The sequence below is a fragment of the Suricata suricatta genome, chromosome 8, assembly GCF_006229205.1.
Source record: "Suricata suricatta isolate VVHF042 chromosome 8, meerkat_22Aug2017_6uvM2_HiC, whole genome shotgun sequence".
In the NCBI taxonomy this organism is placed as follows: Eukaryota; Metazoa; Chordata; class Mammalia; order Carnivora; family Herpestidae; genus Suricata; species Suricata suricatta.
The window spans coordinates 49,990,106-50,007,192 of NC_043707.1; the positions used below are offsets into that span (position 1 = coordinate 49,990,106).

Sequence of the window (17,087 nt, forward strand, 5' to 3'; positions counted from 1 at the left end):
CGGGGAGCTGGCACCGCCTGGGGCCCCCAGGCCCGCCGGGCTTGGCAGAGCCGGCGCGGCTGCGGGGGCAGGCTGGGCCGGCTGTCTGCCCAGGCTTGTCTGCCAGCAGGGAGGGGGCTGGCAGCTGGACGGGCGGGGGAGGGCCCCGCACCGGAGGAGGGGCGCCGCCTGGCAGATAGCGAGCAGAGAAGCGGGGGCCCGGCCAGATGTCGGATCTGGGCGTGCGGAGGACGCGTGCGGAGGCCAGGGGTGCAGAGGTCGGGAGACGGGATCTCAGTCGGGGACCAGGGCATCACCCAAGTCGGGGGCGGGGTGCCTCCGAAGCTCTGGGAGGCTGACTCTCACCGATTTCATATACCACCCCTACCCACCCACCCCCCCCCAGCTCCCACACACACCTGCCACCTTTCCTCTTCTTGCAACCACCCAAGTTCACACAGATATGCACACCCCCGCCCCCCACCCCCAGGCCCGCCTCTCTGTCAACCCAGCTCCTTCCGGTGTCTTTGCCCCTACCTCTTTTTGTCCCTTTTAGTTTCTCTTGGAATAGACCTCTCCACTCCTCACTTTTTTGCCCTCCTCTTTCTTCCCACTTTCCAAAGCCAGGGACGTCCAGGCTCTCAGCAGCAGACCTGGACCCATGGCTCCCCAGATTCCGTGACAGCCAACCCTACTAAGGCCCGCAAACTCTGCACTCCCTCCCAACAGCCCCCTCCCCTGGAAACTTGGCAGCTGTATCTGGGCCCCGTTTTGGGGGGAGTGCAGCTTGCAAAGCAGGTGTTCTCACCGACACTTCCTGGTCAAGGCTCCCAGCACTCTTCCTGTCTGTGCCACTCAAGGGTCTGCCCTCTCAGGTCAGTGGTCACTTCTCTGGGACTTCCTCTTCAAGCCCTTCTTGTGGTGACAACTCAGATGGGAGAGTTACCCAGAGAAATGCCGCTTCCGTGAGGGACAGAGGGACAGAGGAGTCTCCATGGTGTTCCTTCCCACTCTCCTTTACACATGTTTCCCATGTCAGTTTGGGATGGTCAGCCCCAGCCCACACGTACACAATTCTGACTCTTCCCATTCATCTGTCCAATGCCAGAAAGAAAGGTCAAGGTCATCACAGATCATGTCTGAAGTCCAAGGCCCATGCTGAAAAAAGAACCGAATAGAGTCCTCTTTTTATGCTCGGAATCTGGGACCACACCACCCACCTCAGGATATGCTTTAATAGAGGGTTTGTGGGTGTTCCTGGCACAGGCTTGAATTTTAAAATCCTACTGATTTGCATTTTTTATAGCACCCTAGGTGGGAGGAGGGGTGAGGGGAGGAAGGCAGTCTGTGGATGCCAGGAGAATAAAAAAAAGGCAAATGGGAATCTTCTCTGAACTGAGCTCCAGGTCTTGATTTGCACCCTCTCCTGCCAAGGACTTGAGCCCCAATCCCCCGGAGGAGGAAGGGGAGAGGCTGAAGTCACCAAGCTCCCCATTAGCTTTCATTTGGCCCTTTGTCTGAGCAGCTTCAGCCTTTGACTCCCTTGGAGAGGAAGCCAAATGCCTGGCCTGAGGCCCAGAATGACACTCAGATGGGAGAGTTCTGCACCCTCCCCAAGCCCCTTAGTGCCCCGCCTCCTCCCCAGTGCCAGTCTGCCCAGAAGTGAGACCGAGCAGAGTGACAGGCAGAGGTATTAGAGCCTCCCTTAGTCCCTGGCACCTCAGCCCAGCCCTGAGGTAACTGAACCACATCCTTGTGCCTCAGTTTTCCCAATGGGTGTAAAGGAGAAAGTAGAGCTGAGTTAGCCCGTCTCGGCCCTCTGGCTCCTCTTAAGGACTGTGGGGGAATTCAGTGTACCTTGGCTGTGACTGGGACAGGAAGGTGCTTGCTTGTTTAAAACCTGGGTCTGCAAGTTTTGTGTCATGAGCTAGTAAGGATGAGGGCAGGGGGTATGGCTTGGGTGTTTACCGTAGGCAGAATCTTCCCTACCGCCGAGGAGGACTGTGTGTTGCCTGGCTTTGTCCTTAGGTTAGTAAATGCCCAGCGAGGACACTAGTCAGGTTCTACATCCATTGATGTCACTAAATCCCTTCAAGAAGCCTGCATCCTACAGGTGCTGGATTAACCTGCTGGAAAAGGAAACATTCACAGGTTGTAAAATAATTTTTGTTAAGGATGTTCTGTGGCCCTGTCCTTGGCCCAGAAAATCCAGAGGAGACCAGTGTGTTCTTGAAAACCAAAATAACAGACTTTCTTAATTTCATGGAGCAGAACATTTGCACTGTAACAAGGGAGCCCTGGGCAGGGGAGAGGCTAAGAGTTTGGGATCCTGGCTCAATTAGCTTGATGTCTAGAGAACTGGCCCTTTCCCCTGGCCTCGAAGAGGACAGGGATCAGCTTTCAGGGATGAAATGTGGCAGGAGAGTAGCAGCAGCTGACACACTTCTTTGCTGGGATGAGGGGTCAGGGCCGCCACAATGCAGCAGGGAACATATCTCCCTCCCCTCTAGCTGCCGCAGAGGGGCCCTGCCTGAACACAAGGCCTTGGGACCAGCTGTTCCGACACACTCTTCCCTTGAGGGCTTCCAACACATGGGGCAGACACAGGAACACAGAAGAAGCACATGTAAGATGCTCATGGCGTGTGTGCCTCATGAGTCAGTATCAGTGTAGAGCACACAGAGTGTGTAAAGGCTGAGTGATAGGGGCTCATGAAGTCCAGCCAGGCCAGGAAGGCTCTCTGGAGGAGGAGGAGGTTGATGGAGCCCACCTCCTAGAATATCCGTCCTAGCTTAGGCACAATGAAGCAGTGGAGGGACTTTTGGGCTGGAGAAGGTCCTTCTGGAAACAACTTTGTATTCCTAGAAGGCAGTTATGTAGCCACTAGTGGCCACAGGTTCAGGAGGTTCTGACATGTCGAGGGCCTAAAGGAAAGAAAAGAGAATAGAAATAGAAGAGATATAGGAGGAACAGCCTTCAGCTGTTGGGTACAAAGAGAAAATTTCCTGAGGCAGAAACAAGCTTTGGCAAAGGATCTCATGATGTGGCCTTCTTTGATGTTTAGAGCTCTGGTGAAGAATGGGGTCAGGTCCGTGAGGGGCAGAGGAGCCTGAGATTTGGGGGCAAGTCAAGTTGAACTCACATCCTGGCTCTGAGTGACCCAGGCAGATTACTTAAGCCCTCTGTGCCTTGGTTTTCTCATCTGTAAAATGACCTACTTGATACAGCTGCTGTGAAGATTAAATGGTTGATGTCTGTCCTTAGCACATAACACAATGCCCATTGTGTTGTAGGCCCTCCGCAAACTCTTGATGGATTGATTGATCGGGCTGGTGTGCATGAGTCATTCATTCGCAGAACACGTTAATGGAACTCACCCAAAGAGACACAGATCCCGCTTTCAGGGAACTCACAGTTCAATAGGGGAGATGATGATGATGATAATAATAATAATAATAATAATAATAATAATTGATGTTAACATTCATTGATCTGCTAGACATATAATGTATTATGTCATTTAATTGCCAGAGCAACTCGGAGAAGTTGTACTTCCATTATTCCCATTTTATAAATGAGACATGGTGAGGTCAAATGACTTCGCCAAGTTCACCGAACTGGTATGTAGCAGAGTCTCAGTTCCAACCCTGCCAGAGCTTACCCTCCTAACCAGTGCACGCATGCGTATGTCCACGCATGTGTATGTCCGGCACACAGACAGAGGGTGCGTGCTACGTGAGAGGCACAAGTTCAGTGCTCTGAGAAGGGATCAGGAAAAGAGTTGTGAAAGAAGTAGCATTTGAGCTTGACCTTGAGGGATAAGCAGGGATGTGAACAGGAGAAAAACAGCATTTCAGGAGGATAGTGAAACAACAGAAGCAAAAGGCACAGACATGCAAGTAGCGGGGATGTCTGGAGGCTGTCGGGCGGGATGTTCGAAGACTACTTCAGTCTGGTAGAACATAGGGTATGGTGCGGAGAAATAATGAGCAACGGGGCTGAAAGAACTGTTGAGAGCAGCCTGTGAGGCACCTTGAATGCCATGCTAAAAAGTCCGTTCTTCCCTATATGCATTGCAAGAAGCATGCTGAGTGAATCCCTGGGATCCAGGAGGTGGGTGGTCTGGGGCGGAGGGGAGGTGGGAGGAAGTGGAGGCAGAGGATAAGTTAGGTGGTTATCACAGGAGTCCACGAAGGAGAATTTGAAGGCCTGAACCTGCGAGGAGGAGAGGAAGGTTACTTCCGGAGGCCCCTCTGCTTCCCAAGGAATTGAGACTTCCTGCATTGGAGAGCTAAGGCTGGTCCAGGGAGAAGGGCTTGGTGAGCCTGAAAGGCAAGCTCCGTGCAGGGCAAGACAGGGCCCCGCTCTCCTTGTGTCTGCTTCTTGCCCAAGCCCATGGGTCCCAGTAGATGGTTCAGTGGAGAGCGGGCTCACCCATTTCACACTTCTTTCTTTCTTCTCCTCCCTCCTCCAGCTCTCTGGCATGGTTTCTGTTTTACCTTCCTGTCATGCCTTCCAGCCAAGAGCAAGGGACTGTGAAGGTCCCCATTCACAGGACTGCAGAATGGGCCACTTGGCAAAAGCAGGGCCTTTTCCCGTTTCCGGCCCTGAACCTCCTTGCAGCTTCCCGAGGGGCTGAAAGGAACTGTGTGGGGATCTTGTGAGTAATGGGGGTGGGGGGAGCGAAGCAGGGCCCACTGCCAGGTCCTAGCGGGCAAAGCTGGAGCCCGTGTCAAAGGATTCTGGCTGGGCGGGGAGAGGCCGTGAGATGGACGGATGGAGGGCACAGCTGTGGGATCAGTCAGGGGCCGGGGAGAGGGCTTGGGAAAATTGCCGAGGATGCTAGTGTCACTCTCCCATCCCTGCGCCTCCCATACCACAGAGGCCCAGCGATTGCCAAGGGGGATGGTGCTGTCCATGGGCAGCTGACCCCAAACCACCCCTACCCTCCGAGGGCTCGGTGCTGCAGGTCCAGGATGGCAGCATCTTCCCCTTCAGCTCCAGACGGTTCTTCTTCCTTCTTCAGATGATTCAATGAAGAGTTGCTGTCAGTGAAAAGGAACTGAATTAGGTCTTGGAGTCCCTCCAAGACTTCATGCTCTTCCTCCCCGTATAATTGTGCGTTGCATGTCAGATTGACTATCCCGGTTTCTTCTTGCAACAACCCCATGAGGCTGAGCAGTCAGATCGTGATGACATGGAAAGCCCACTGGGCTGGAGCAGGAGGGCCAGGCTTGGGGTCCCGGTCCTCTCAGGAATACTTCCCAGTTTGGGAACCCCAGGCAATAGATCCACATTTCCACCAGGGGCACGCAAGATGACATGAGGATCTAATACTTGGATGAAAATCTTTTAGTTTTAGATGGTTACCATCTGTTTATGGCAAATGCTATGCGTTTCCTGTAAGTTCCCACGGAAATATATTTATTCATACAAACAGATTTATGTAAAGCATTAAATAGGAGACTAGGTGATAGGTGGATATGGTGAAAACCATGCAGGAAGTCCAGGGAAGAATGTCGAGGAAGAAAGCGAGCGTCTTGAGTCCTATTTCCTCGTCCATAAAGTGAGGTCACCAGCCTGCCACAATGACCAGGGTCCAGCGAAGCAGGAAGGAAGGACTCAGGCTGCATACACACAGTTGGGGGTGGGGTGGGGGGGTAGCATTTCGCAGCCATAGCCCTCTGCCTTGCAAGGGCCTGCAGCTAGGCCACTAGGACTCCCCCAGGGCTTTTCACAAACACTAGGAGGGTGCCCAGAGGCCATCCAGGATTGAATTGCAGTGGGGAGAGACAGAAGTTTGACCTGAAGACCGTATTTAGAATGAAACATTTCCAGGCCCAGGAAGGTGCTGGGGGGCTAAAAGGTGGGTGGTGGGGGTTGTGTTTGGGAGGAGGCTTGTGAGGAGAATAAGAGTCTTTCTCCTTTCTCAGCAAGGAGCCTCACCCCCGTCTCTGGGACGTGCTGTCAAGAGCAATATGTGCAATGGTGGAGCAGGCCAGCTCTTCTGAATATGGGTGTCAGCGAGTGTGATTAGGGGTGGGCACAGGGCTGACTGCTAGATCCACAGGCACTCGGACCAATCAAACCAATTAGACCCTCCTAGGACTTGTCCAACTGACCCCTGAGGGCAAGCTGGGTATGACTGGGTCCCTGTCCTGAGGGAGGACCGGAGGCCCTGGTGCTGGGAGGCCAGAGAGGAACTCAGCCCTGTACAGCCTGGAGATGGGGATTTAGTGATGACCATTTCTAGTTGGGGTTTTCTCTGGTTTGGCCCCCCTCCTCTGCTCCCACCCCACACTGCTCCCTCTTGAGTTCCTGAGGCGGGAGAAACCCTGGGATCTGAGAAGGTCTCACGCCCCCCGAAAGACAGCAGCTTGCCCTCTGGCCCTTTCTCCCCGGTGACATCATTCCCCTTGGGGCCAGGAAAGGCAGCTCCTCTCAGTTAAGACCCGGCTGATGCTCCTGCCACTTCCTCAGGCTGTCCCTGCTTCCCACACTTCCTCCTCCCCTCGTCCTCCCTCTCACAGCTGCCTTCTGTCCTCAGTGTCTGTACCCTGGTTGGTGGGCAAGAGGATGCAGGACTTCCCTTTCCGTCCCTGCTTTTCCTCTGGGCTGGGGGGGGGGGGGGGGGCGGCGGGGCTGGGACAGAATAGGACAAGAGCTGTTTCTCCCTGATCGCACCAGGTAGATGAATGGAGTTCTGTCATTACTATGTTTTAAGGTCCATTAAGGAAGCCGTTCTGGATGTTCTTAGGAAGTCTTAAGATAACCGCCCAAACTCACCTCCAGTCCACGTATAAACCCTCATTATGTCACCTAATCTGACCAGAGCTGCGTGAGGCAGAAACTCATATTCCCATTTTGAAGAATGGAAAAGTTGAAAAACGATTCAAATCACCGTCCAGGCCACACGGTTACTACTATGGGGCAGAGCTGGGATTTGAACCCTGTTCCCTTTGTCTCTAGAACCCAAGACCTTAGGCAATACAGAAGATCACTTTCCAGAGGGGTCTAATTTCACCTCCTGTTGACTTGACTGGGGCCTCTGTGTTATGAGCAGCCCCAAATTCACACATACCCACACATTCATTCTCACTGGAAAATGGTACAAAATGTCAGCATTATGTCTTCAGGATTTTTCCATACTGGAAGAGATTGAATAGGGTCATTTCATTCCTCTCACTGCCTCCGACCTGGACTGTGTTCAGCCTTCTGGAAGGAAGCCTGCGAGTTCAGACTTCTTGCCTGTTGGTGAAATGAAGCCTTGAGCGGTGCCCCCGACTCTTTCTCTCGGTGGAGTGCATTACTTACTGCCTGAGAGAGGGCTTGGGGTATTCAGTGGTACTCAATAGATGTTTTATGGGTATGTTGGACAGGCAAGGTGCTAGCTGGGTTCTGGGGAGACATAACAATGTGTAGATCTCAGATCCTGCCCTCGATGGTAGATGCTTAGTGAATGTTTTATGAGCAACCGAGCATTGAATCTTGGCGGGGGAGGAGGGTGGGGCGAGGCTGGGCTGCATATAGAAGTAGCCGCATACAGAAATAGCACTATAGAAAAGGGCACTTGAGGGGTCACTGATGACGTTCTGACAGCAGCATGGGGTACGCATATGGGAACAGTGACATGCTTGCAAGTGGCAAGTGACACGATCACAGGAGTGTGTTGGGAAGACGGACTGGTGGCCAGAAGGCCTTCAAGGAGGGTTCTGCATTCCGGGAGCTGGAAAAACAGATGTGAGACCTCTGGGGACACGAACAGGGGCACAGGGTGGGGGGAAAAAAAGCCAAACGGGACTCTGAGGTCCAGGTTGGGGTGACGAGGAAAGGGGCAGAAAAAGAGAAGTCAGAGAAGCAGTTTGCGGGAAGGGACCTTGAGGAGGTTGGTGTGAGGCTGAGGGCCCCCTCTGATTCTGCCCTGGGTCGTCCCAGCTGTGGCTGAAATGCCTCCAGAAGGAAGGGCTCAGGAGGCTGGAAGCCAAAGAGGTCACGGCGTCGGCAAGCACAGCCACCTCACAGGCTGTGTCTCTTGCCGCCACAGCTGCCACTCCAATGGGGCCTGCTTCCCTGCACCCCCCGCCCCCAAATGAGCAGAGGCCCCCTTGCCTTCAGGGACAGTCAGCCCTCTGGTTGGTGAGTGCTGCTGGCTCAGGAGAGCCTGGCCTGGTGCCCTGCCCCTGCCAAGGTCGGGGTTGCCAGCAGAGGGTTTGACCGAAAAGCCTGAGAGGGTCAGCTGCCTCTGTGCCCGCCCTCCCCACTCCTCCACCCCTCCATCCTGTGGGCTTAGCTCTGTGCATTAGGACCAGGCTGGGCCGTAAGACGATCCCCATGGGTCTCTGGGGGGCTTAAGAAACAGATGGTCCCCTCACAAGAGGTTTTGCTGTGGTAACACGAGCAGTTCGAGCAGATCCGGGGAGGGAGCTGGCGGGACCAGGGCGGCTGCGACTGTGAATGTTATCAGACCACGCATCCCAGTCCTGGCCCCTCAACTCGGCCCTCACCCAAGCCAGCCTCTCAGCCCCTTCCAGCTGGCACTTGGGACGCATGCCTTCGACACCCACAGAGGGGCTGGGGGGCTGGCCCCCAGGGTCCCCACTCTCGGCCAGAGTGGTGGAGCCAGTTGGGCTGAGAAGGCAGGAAGAGCACCGGAGCCAAGTGTGAGCGCCGCTGAGAGAGGACAGGTGTTTGGAAGGCAGAGAAGGGCTGAGAAGAGCTTCTGCAGATAGGAGCTCCTTGGCCTCCGGGTCTCTCTCCTGAGTGGCCAGATGTGCACAGGCAGTGGAAGGAAGCCCCAGGCCTAGCCTTTTCCCTCAGGAATCTGAGCTCCCTGTCTTGCCCTCATGTCCTCCACCCTCCTCCACTGCCCTGGGGGGAGGGCCGAGTAGCCTTAAAGCCCAGCTCCCCTGTCCAGCCACCTTGAGGCAGACAGTACTTGGGGTATAGGGCCTCAGGAGTGAGGTGTGCTGTGTTTGAGGCCCAGCAATATGGGCGAGGTGACCTCAGGCACGTCACTTCACCCCCACCATGGTTAACTCACTAAAACGAGAGCAATACTAGCAACCTCATAGGGTTTATATGAAGATCATAAGCGGTGATGCGCCCCCAGCACATCGCTCAATTCCTATTACAGTGCACAAACTGTTCTTATCATGGCCATTGTCATGGCCATGGTCATCGCCATCTCAGGGAGGCTGGAGAAGGAGAGGGTACAGCACCTCGTAAAAACACAAAGACGGTCGCCACCATTTCCTGCACCCTCTTCTATCTAGATCATCTTGAGCGAGTTACTCACGTGCCTCCATGCCCTGTCTTAGTACTAGTCACCACCTCATAGACAGTGGGTGAGATTAACCATAGATTAATTTACATGCGTGTCTATATTTGCACATATGTAGCTGAGGACAGCACCTGCCTTAGCACGTTAGCCGACATTAAGATTATCTCCTTCATGTAGCTTGTCAGCCTTAAGGTTCCTCCTCTGCCAGCTCTGATCTGCAGGCACTGGGCCTTGGGGAGGTGGGTCACTGGCAGGCTGGAATACCCCCGGGGTGTGTGCGTGTGGGTGGGGGTGGCGGGGGCATCTAGATTCAGGGCCATTGAGGGGCAGCGCCTCCCCAGCCCCCCATGGCCCACTGGCCTGTGCGTTTCTCTCTCCCCTGCAGATGTCCATGAAGGAAGTGGGTGATGGCTTACAGGACCAGATGAACTGCATGATGGGTGCGCTGCAAGAACTGAAGCTTCTTCAGGTGCAAGCAGCACTGGAACAGCTGGAGATCTCTGGGGGGAGTCCTGCCCCGGGCTGTCCCGAAAGCCCCCTGACGCAGCCCAGGCCGCTGCCATGGGAGGGTGGCCCAGCCCCTCCCAGGCCTGCGGCATGCTCCTCCTCAAACCAACCTGCTCTTGGCACGAAGCTTGCGTCCCGAAGGAGTGTCTGTGGGAGGGATCTGGCCCCCCTGCCTGGAGCGGAGCTACCAGAGTGCCGGAGCTGTGCCCAGCAGGGGCCAGCGCCAGAACCGGAAGACTGGACCTCCACACTAATGTCCCGGGGCCGGAATCGACAGCCCCTGGTCCTGGGTGACAATGTGTTTGCGGACCTGGTGGGCAACTGGCTGGATCTGCCGGAACTGGAGAAGGGTGGGGAGAAGGGAGAGGCGGGGGAGGCCAAAGGGGAGAAGGGCCAGCCCCGGGAGCTGGGCCGCAGGTTTGCCCTCACAGCAAACATTTTTAGGAAGTTCTTGCGCAGCGTGCGGCCGGACCGAGACAGGCTGCTGAAGGAGAAACCGGGCTGGGTGACACCCACGGTCTCGGAGCCCAGAGCTGCCCGCTCACACAAGGCCAAGAAGCGGAGCCATTCCAAGGGCTCCGGACACTTCCCCTTCCCAGGCACTGCAGAGCCTAGGAGAGGGGAGAGTCCTTCCACAAGCTGCCCCAAGGCCCTGGAGCCCGCACCCTCGGGCTTTGATATTAACACAGCTGTCTGGGTCTGAATCCTAGGGACAGAAAAGTGACTGAACTCAAAAGGTCCAGGGCCCAGTGATGGGCCCTGGGAAGGATGCAGGGCGGGTGTTATGGCTTTCAAAAGCCTAACTCTGAGTTCCTTTTTCCCAGGAAGGAGGGAAAAGCAGCGAGTGTGTCTGGAGTAGGACTGACAGAAGCGTGGTTGGTGGAGGCTGTGGTGAGGGCTGGCTGGTGAGGAGGGGAGGCTTCCTGGACCCCACGGAAAGGGACAGATTGAGAGAGTGGTGCTCCCTTTGGGGCTGCAGGTGACAAAGGGCATGGGGGAGGAGACCAGGCAATTCTGACATTCCTTCACTGCCCCAAAGACCTCAGCTGTATGGATTGGGGCACTGGGGCCTTAGGTTGGCCTAGAGAGGCCCCCAATAAAGAGCTTGGCTCTTGTGTCCCCAAGCTTATAACCGCTGGCTTCGCTGGCAAAACTGCTCCAGGCACAGGCATGAAACCCCAGCCCTCCTGGGACTGGGATCAGCAGAGGAAACTTCCCACCCCGACCTCTCCCTGTTGGCCTTCAAGATTTCAGCCCATACCTGGATCCTGGGACATGGGCCGAATAAGGAGTGTGAGTATAAGGAGTACTTGCGAGCCCTGTCTTTTCAGAAGCACAGGAAAGATATCTGTATAGCACTTTAAAGTTTGAAAGCCTTTTCATGTCTCATATCTGTTATCGCCTTTTGAGTAAGCAAGGAAGGCGGTTTATCCCCATTGTCCGGGGAGCAGGGCTGGCCGAAGGGCGGCCGCCGGGCCCTGGAGTCCCACGCGCTCATCCGCACCCCGCCTCCAGCACCGAACCCCCCCGCCCCGCAGGACGCAGGCACTCGGGCGTTCACCAGCGAGGCCAAGGTGGGCGCATTAGAAACACGCTGATTTTTAGATTCCCAGCTCCACCCTGCGATCCGGCGGCGGGGAAGGCACCGGCTGGGGAAGGGCGGCAGCTCCGCTCCCTTCCAGAGGCGCCTGGAGCTTTCCTGGGGCGGCGCACGTGGCCCTCGGCGCCCCCCTGGGGAGCTGCCGGCCGCCCACGCCCGCGGGGAACGCCCGCTGCCTGGGAAGAGACCACGTGGGTCCCTGTTTGGGCCGGCCCGCCCTGGGAGCACTCCCCCTCGCCTCCCCTCGCCCCTCCCGACTGAGCTCCTCTCTGGCTGATGGGGGGGTGGGGGGTGGTGACAGCTGCAATTAGGGCAAGACGCCTTCCCGCCTTCGGCGCATTAACAAATTGGAGAAGAAAAATAACAAGAAAGGCTCTTCCCGCATCCTGGACCCCTGGAGACCGAGGTGGAGGAGGAGGCTTAGCGCGGCAGCAGCACAGCGGGAGTTGAGGGGCGGGTAGGATCGCTCTCAGACCCCCACGCAGTCAGATGGTTGACATTTTTGTCGGTGGAAGCTACAAGGGGCAAGGTGCTAATTTTATTTATTTCTCTTGAGCGCTCGCTATCTGTCAGGCAGTGCGCACAGCTTGTATTTCGAACTTCAGAAGGGCCCTAGAAATTGCTGTCTTCCCAGTAAATCGGTGGAAGCTTTTAGGGGGCATCCAGGCTGCCCAGATGAGGCTTCTGGCTAATGGAAGAACCGGGATTTGAAACAGGACTGTCCTGCAAAACGGCCTCGCCTTCTCTCCCTGGAGTTGGCCAGTGGAGGCAGCCCTTTCTGGAGGAGCAAGCCCCCACCCATCCTTCCTGTCTCCCCACGGAACTCTGATACTTCAGTCCTGCGGGAAGGCCTGTTGGCTGTGGCTGCCTTGGTGGTGGTGGTGGTGCTGTGTGTGTGTGTTCAGAATGCGTGTGTGTGTGTGTGTGTGTGTGTGTGTGTGTGTGTGTGTGTGTGTGTGTTTGTGTGTGTGCTGTGAAGGTTCCTCCCACTGGGTGCTGGCCAAGTCACCAGCTCCCAGTCCGGAATGATTGCACAGGAAACAAAGTTCGCTCTTGGCCATTTCTCTGTTTTGTGAACCAGTCATAATCCAGACCCAACGGAACAAAACTTTATCAACATCTGAAGGTCCAGAACTAAAAACAGCAAGGAAGAGGACCGGGTTCCTGGCTCAAGGGGCTCAGCAAGATGAAACAACTCTTCGCCCATCCGTTAGCCAGAAGGGATCCCAGGGAATAACTCATTTTAAGAAAACAATCAGGAGTGACGTTTGCTGCCAACACAATTCCCAGGCCCGGGCACCGCCATCTTTGTGTTCCTGCTCCCTTCTCACTTCGCTCTGGAAGCGGCTGCTGTTACTCTTACTCTGCATGGAGAGGCTCAGGGAAGTCCAGCAATTTGCCCAAGGTCACCGCCACAGGAGCTGGGACTGAATTGGTCCCGACAGACTTCCAGTCTTGTGCTATTCACACTCCCCCACGGAGTGTCCGGATCTGCTCCAAAGCCAAGTCAAGAGGAACAACAACAAAACCTGTCCTCCCCATATTATCCATGCATGGATAATAAATGGAATGCTTATTGTCCAGTGGGGCAATTTTGCTCTGGTCTTGACGAGGGCTGGTGTAATGCCCTCATCACTAGGCATACTTTGCTAATGAAAGACTATGGCCAATTCATTTACCTCCCACTGGCCTCCCCCACTAATTTTTTCTTTTCCCTCCTTTTCTGGGCTTTTGTCCTGACAGGATGGAGACTATATTTCACTGAAGCTGAGGGGACAGGTGATGGGAATGTCTGGGGTCTAAGCGATGTAGGTGGGGAGGAGGGGGAGGTAGTGGAAGTAAACAGAGGGAAATTGACAGCTTAATTCTGCCCCTGGGGCTCATTTTATGGTTAATTAGGACATGCAAATAAGCTGGAAGCTCATTTAATACCCTCCCTGGCATGGGGCCCCACCTCACACCTGGTCCACTTCCCCGGCAGGTATGGGGGACCCCCTGATTGACCTAGGCCTCTGCTCGGGCCCCCACCTGCTTCTCTGTGGTCAGTGTGTCTCTAGATGCTCCCTGATCATAAACGGAGCCAGAAGAGTTCTTACTGGGCCTGCCTGATCTCCTTCCTTCCTTTCTCTTTCCAATCCTTCAGATCTGGGACCCCTCTTTCCCAGAGGGCAGAGGGCCACACCCCAAAACCTTCCCTGAACCCAAGCTTGCCCAGAAGAATAAGACTTGGTTTGGCTCCGTCCCCACTACATCCCCCTTGCTCACCGTGGGGGAGGGGCCATCCCTGTCTTTCCCAAATCACACCATTTCCTACAGGGCCTCCCTAAAAGCAAAAGCCCAGCTTTCGCCTTTGGGAAGCAGGGGCCTGTCTCCAGCTCTCAGTGCTGGACCTCAGGTCCACTCCCTGACCCAGAGTAGTTAAGGCACTTCTGCCAATACCACGGAATGAGCCCTGGATTTCGAGTCCAACAGGATTTTCTGACCCTATCAGCTTAAGCATGTTAGCTTGACCTCTGAGCCTCGTTTTCTCATCTATGACACGGGGATAATGCAAGCCTGCTGGAGATCTAAAGGACAGAGTGTGCCCTGTCTAGAACATGGCAGCAGCTCTGTGCCAGACCACCTGACCTTCAGTCCAGGGGCTAACCACGTGTCCCCCGAGCAACCCCGCTGAAACAAAACAAAAACAACAATGACAAAAAAACTTCCATGGAGGCTCGGTTTCCTCTTCTGTTAAATGTATACCGGCCCTCCTCACAGGACTGTAGCAAGGATCAAACAATAGTTTTCTCTATTGTAGAGAAGACAATGTACAATGTTTTTGTATGTTGTAAAAATATTACCCAGGTGGGCTGTGTCTTGCCCAACGGCGAACAATTTACACTTTTTCATGGCGGGCAACGTGTGCGGGGAGGGGAGTGGAGACGGCAGCAGGGGCTGCTAGAGGACCCCACGCCCTAAGGTACACTGCCACCGCCCCCTGTACCCTGCTGTCCCTCACAGTCAACCCGCGGGCCCTCACATTCCTGGCAAGGACTGGAGAGCTGAATGAGCCACGTTCTGATGTCTTTCAGAATATTCCAGCTCTGATCTGCTCTCTGCTCCCTAAGGCCTTGGTCACTAGAGTCTATGCCAAGCCCTCTCTTCACCTCCGCCCCTCCCCTCAGTCACCCTGGGGGACTAATCACGTAAAGGTGCTGGTGGCACTTCCTCCACCCTCAGATGGGGTGGAGGTGCCCTGAGGCCGCCCCTCACAAGAGGTGTCAGGGGCTGGAGGCAAGGGCCTATCAGCCTGGGAGGCAGGGCAGGCTTGGGACCCCAGACTGCAGTCACACCCTTGGTACTATTTTCTTTTTACTTTTTTAAACTAAGCTTTACACCTTCTTTTCTCCTTCCCTTCTGGTGTCCCTGTCCCCCAGGTCTCTCTTAAGGGACCTTGGTCCTGGTCAGAGAGGCCTCTGAGGAACACTGAGGAAGGGGGGCTCTCAACACAGCGCTTGGGGCAGTAAGCTGACAGGACCATGACACTTCCCCTTTTTGCTGTCTCTGGCTCGGTCCCTGGGTGCCTCCAACTCTATATACTAAGGCCTCAGGCCACAGCCGCTGCCCTCGCTGGCTTCCACTCCACAGAATCCATCTTCCTGAGATAGGCTCCTCCAGGCATGGCGCTCAAGAGGACAGCCCCACTCCAGGACCTAGGAGTCGCTGCCAGAAGTGACCTCTGGCCTGCTCCGCACCTCCAGCCTCCCCTGCCCACGACTCCACTCGGGCTGTCTTCCTGCCCCTCTTGCTGCTCTCTTCAGTCTGGGAGAAGCCCCCCAGCCACCTCCATGTGGTCAGGGAGCCGAGGTTCAGCTCTCAGGGGCACTGCCTGTAGGGGGAAGGTGTCCACCCTTCCAAGGGCAGTCTGGTTTTCTTGTTTCTTGCAGGGCTGTCACCCCCTCGGGCCCCTTCCTCAGAGCCTCCTGACTCTTCAAGGTATTGTGACCTCATTTGCACCAGGCCTGACTTTCCTAAGTGTCAACGCCCAGCCCTGCCCAATGAGACCTCAGCAGACTTGGATGTGCGAAGCCTCCCCTGAGACACTGCTCCTTCCCCGCTCCATCCTCCAGGGCCCTGGGCTACTGAGCGCTCTGCAGGGGGCTCCCTGCACTGGCAGTTCTTTAAGACCCAGGCCCCATGGCCTCAGCCTGGCTTTTTTACTCTGCTTCCACTGCAGTTCAAAGAGAGCCTCTTCGGGGAAGCCCTCCTCAGGGCCCTCACCTGCACCTGCATACCCAACCACAGGAACCCCTTTTAAATAGCCCTTGTGCATCTTCATCTTCCCCCCTAGACTGTGAGCACCTCCAGGGTACCAAGTACTCATTACTCATTTCTATAGCTCCAGCACCGAGCACAGTCCCCAAGGTGAGCCCTCAGCTGAAGCAGCCCCCATGTCAAGGCCAGGGGTTAAGGCCCCTTCGGCGGCTCCCAAGGCCTGCTGCTAGCCCGTCCCCAAGCTGTTGTGCCATTCCCCCTGTGTCCAGGCCAATTCGCTCTCAGGCAGGCTGGCTGGGGGCCTCAGTGTCACCCGGCTGCCCAGAGCTCGAGGCCCTTCGGAGGGCCACCACGGCTGCTTCTCTCCCAGGCCTGCTCAATCCCAAATGGGTCCCAATTCCCATTTCAGAAGATCCTGCTTTTTACCCAGGCCTCCAAACTGTCTCCCTTTCTGGCCCCTCCTCTCCCCCATTGTCCCTGTCCATTTAGCAACGCCCAAGGAGTTTTTCCTAACCTGCACTGCCAGGGACCCCCACCCCTCCTGGGGACAGGGAGTCTGCTGGATTCTCCTTCCTCCATTGTGACTCTGGAGGCTCAGGGCGGGGCGGCGGGGAAGGAAGTGGGGAGTTGGGTGTTCAGGCTTCCCCACCTCCAGCGCCACTACTGGCCACACTCCAGGCATTGTGTCCCAGGGGCTGAGCTGCCCACAAGGCAAGGCAGCCTTCGGAGCCATTTGTGTGGAAGTGGTGGGAAAGGGGAGGGTCTCAGCCATAAATTTGTTTTAAAAAGGCAAAAAAAAAAAAAAAGCAACATCGATTCTTCTAATTGGCTAAGTGCAGCACCAAAATCCCTACCTGAACTCGGGGCCAGAAGGCCTGCAGGTTCTAACTCAAAGCCGCAAGGAGCACGGGCCACAGCGCAGGACCTGCAGTACCCACCTAGGGAGGCTGCTCCTTACCACGGGGAGCGCTGGGCCTGACTGACTTGGGCAGGTGTTAGAGTCCCTGGTCTGAGGTCCCGAGCATCTGTTAAGAGAAGTCCATTTATATCCCAGAAAACAAGCGGTTAGTCTCTCCACCAGAGATTTCAAGGGCCCCAAGAATGCCAAATCCTCTGGCCTGGGCTTCAGGACCCCGCTGAGAGCGTGGGGATCAGATATCTTCTTTTGGCTTCTCCAGTAAACGTTTCCCCTCCCAGGAAGGGCAGGCAGAGCCCAGAGCCTGGCCCACAATTCCATGTCCTGTTTGCCCACCTGGGAGGGCTGCAGGCTGAATGTCCCCTTAATCCTGGTGGCTCCTCCAAATGCCCCAACCCATTCAACCGGGGACCCTGGGGAGGTTGGAGGCAAGGTGGATGGGGAAGGGGGGTACTGTGTGGCCGGAGCCCTTCCTTCACCCACAAGGGACGGCCTGGATGATGGGATGGTGGTGGGCAAGCTGGCAAGACTTGTCAATCCCTCCGGCG

At 55.7% G+C, this 17,087-nt stretch overlaps 1 protein-coding gene across 2 annotated transcripts in view; it reads left to right on the forward strand.

The window, feature by feature from the left end:
* INKA2 (inka box actin regulator 2) overlaps positions 1-14,240 on the forward strand; it is a 15,029-nt gene extending 789 nt beyond the window's left edge. Inside the window, exons 2-3 of one of the 2 annotated variants that reach the window (XM_029949060.1) lie at positions 4,454-4,639; positions 9,645-14,240. In XM_029949060.1, the coding sequence (XP_029804920.1) occupies positions 9,645-10,469 (825 nt within the window). In that variant the 5' untranslated portion in view covers positions 4,454-4,639 and the 3' untranslated portion in view covers positions 10,470-14,240. The remainder of the gene's footprint in view (positions 1-4,453; positions 4,640-9,644) is intronic. The other variant, XM_029949059.1, reaches the window with a different exon arrangement.
* The last annotated feature ends 2,847 nt before the right edge of the window (positions 14,241-17,087 follow it).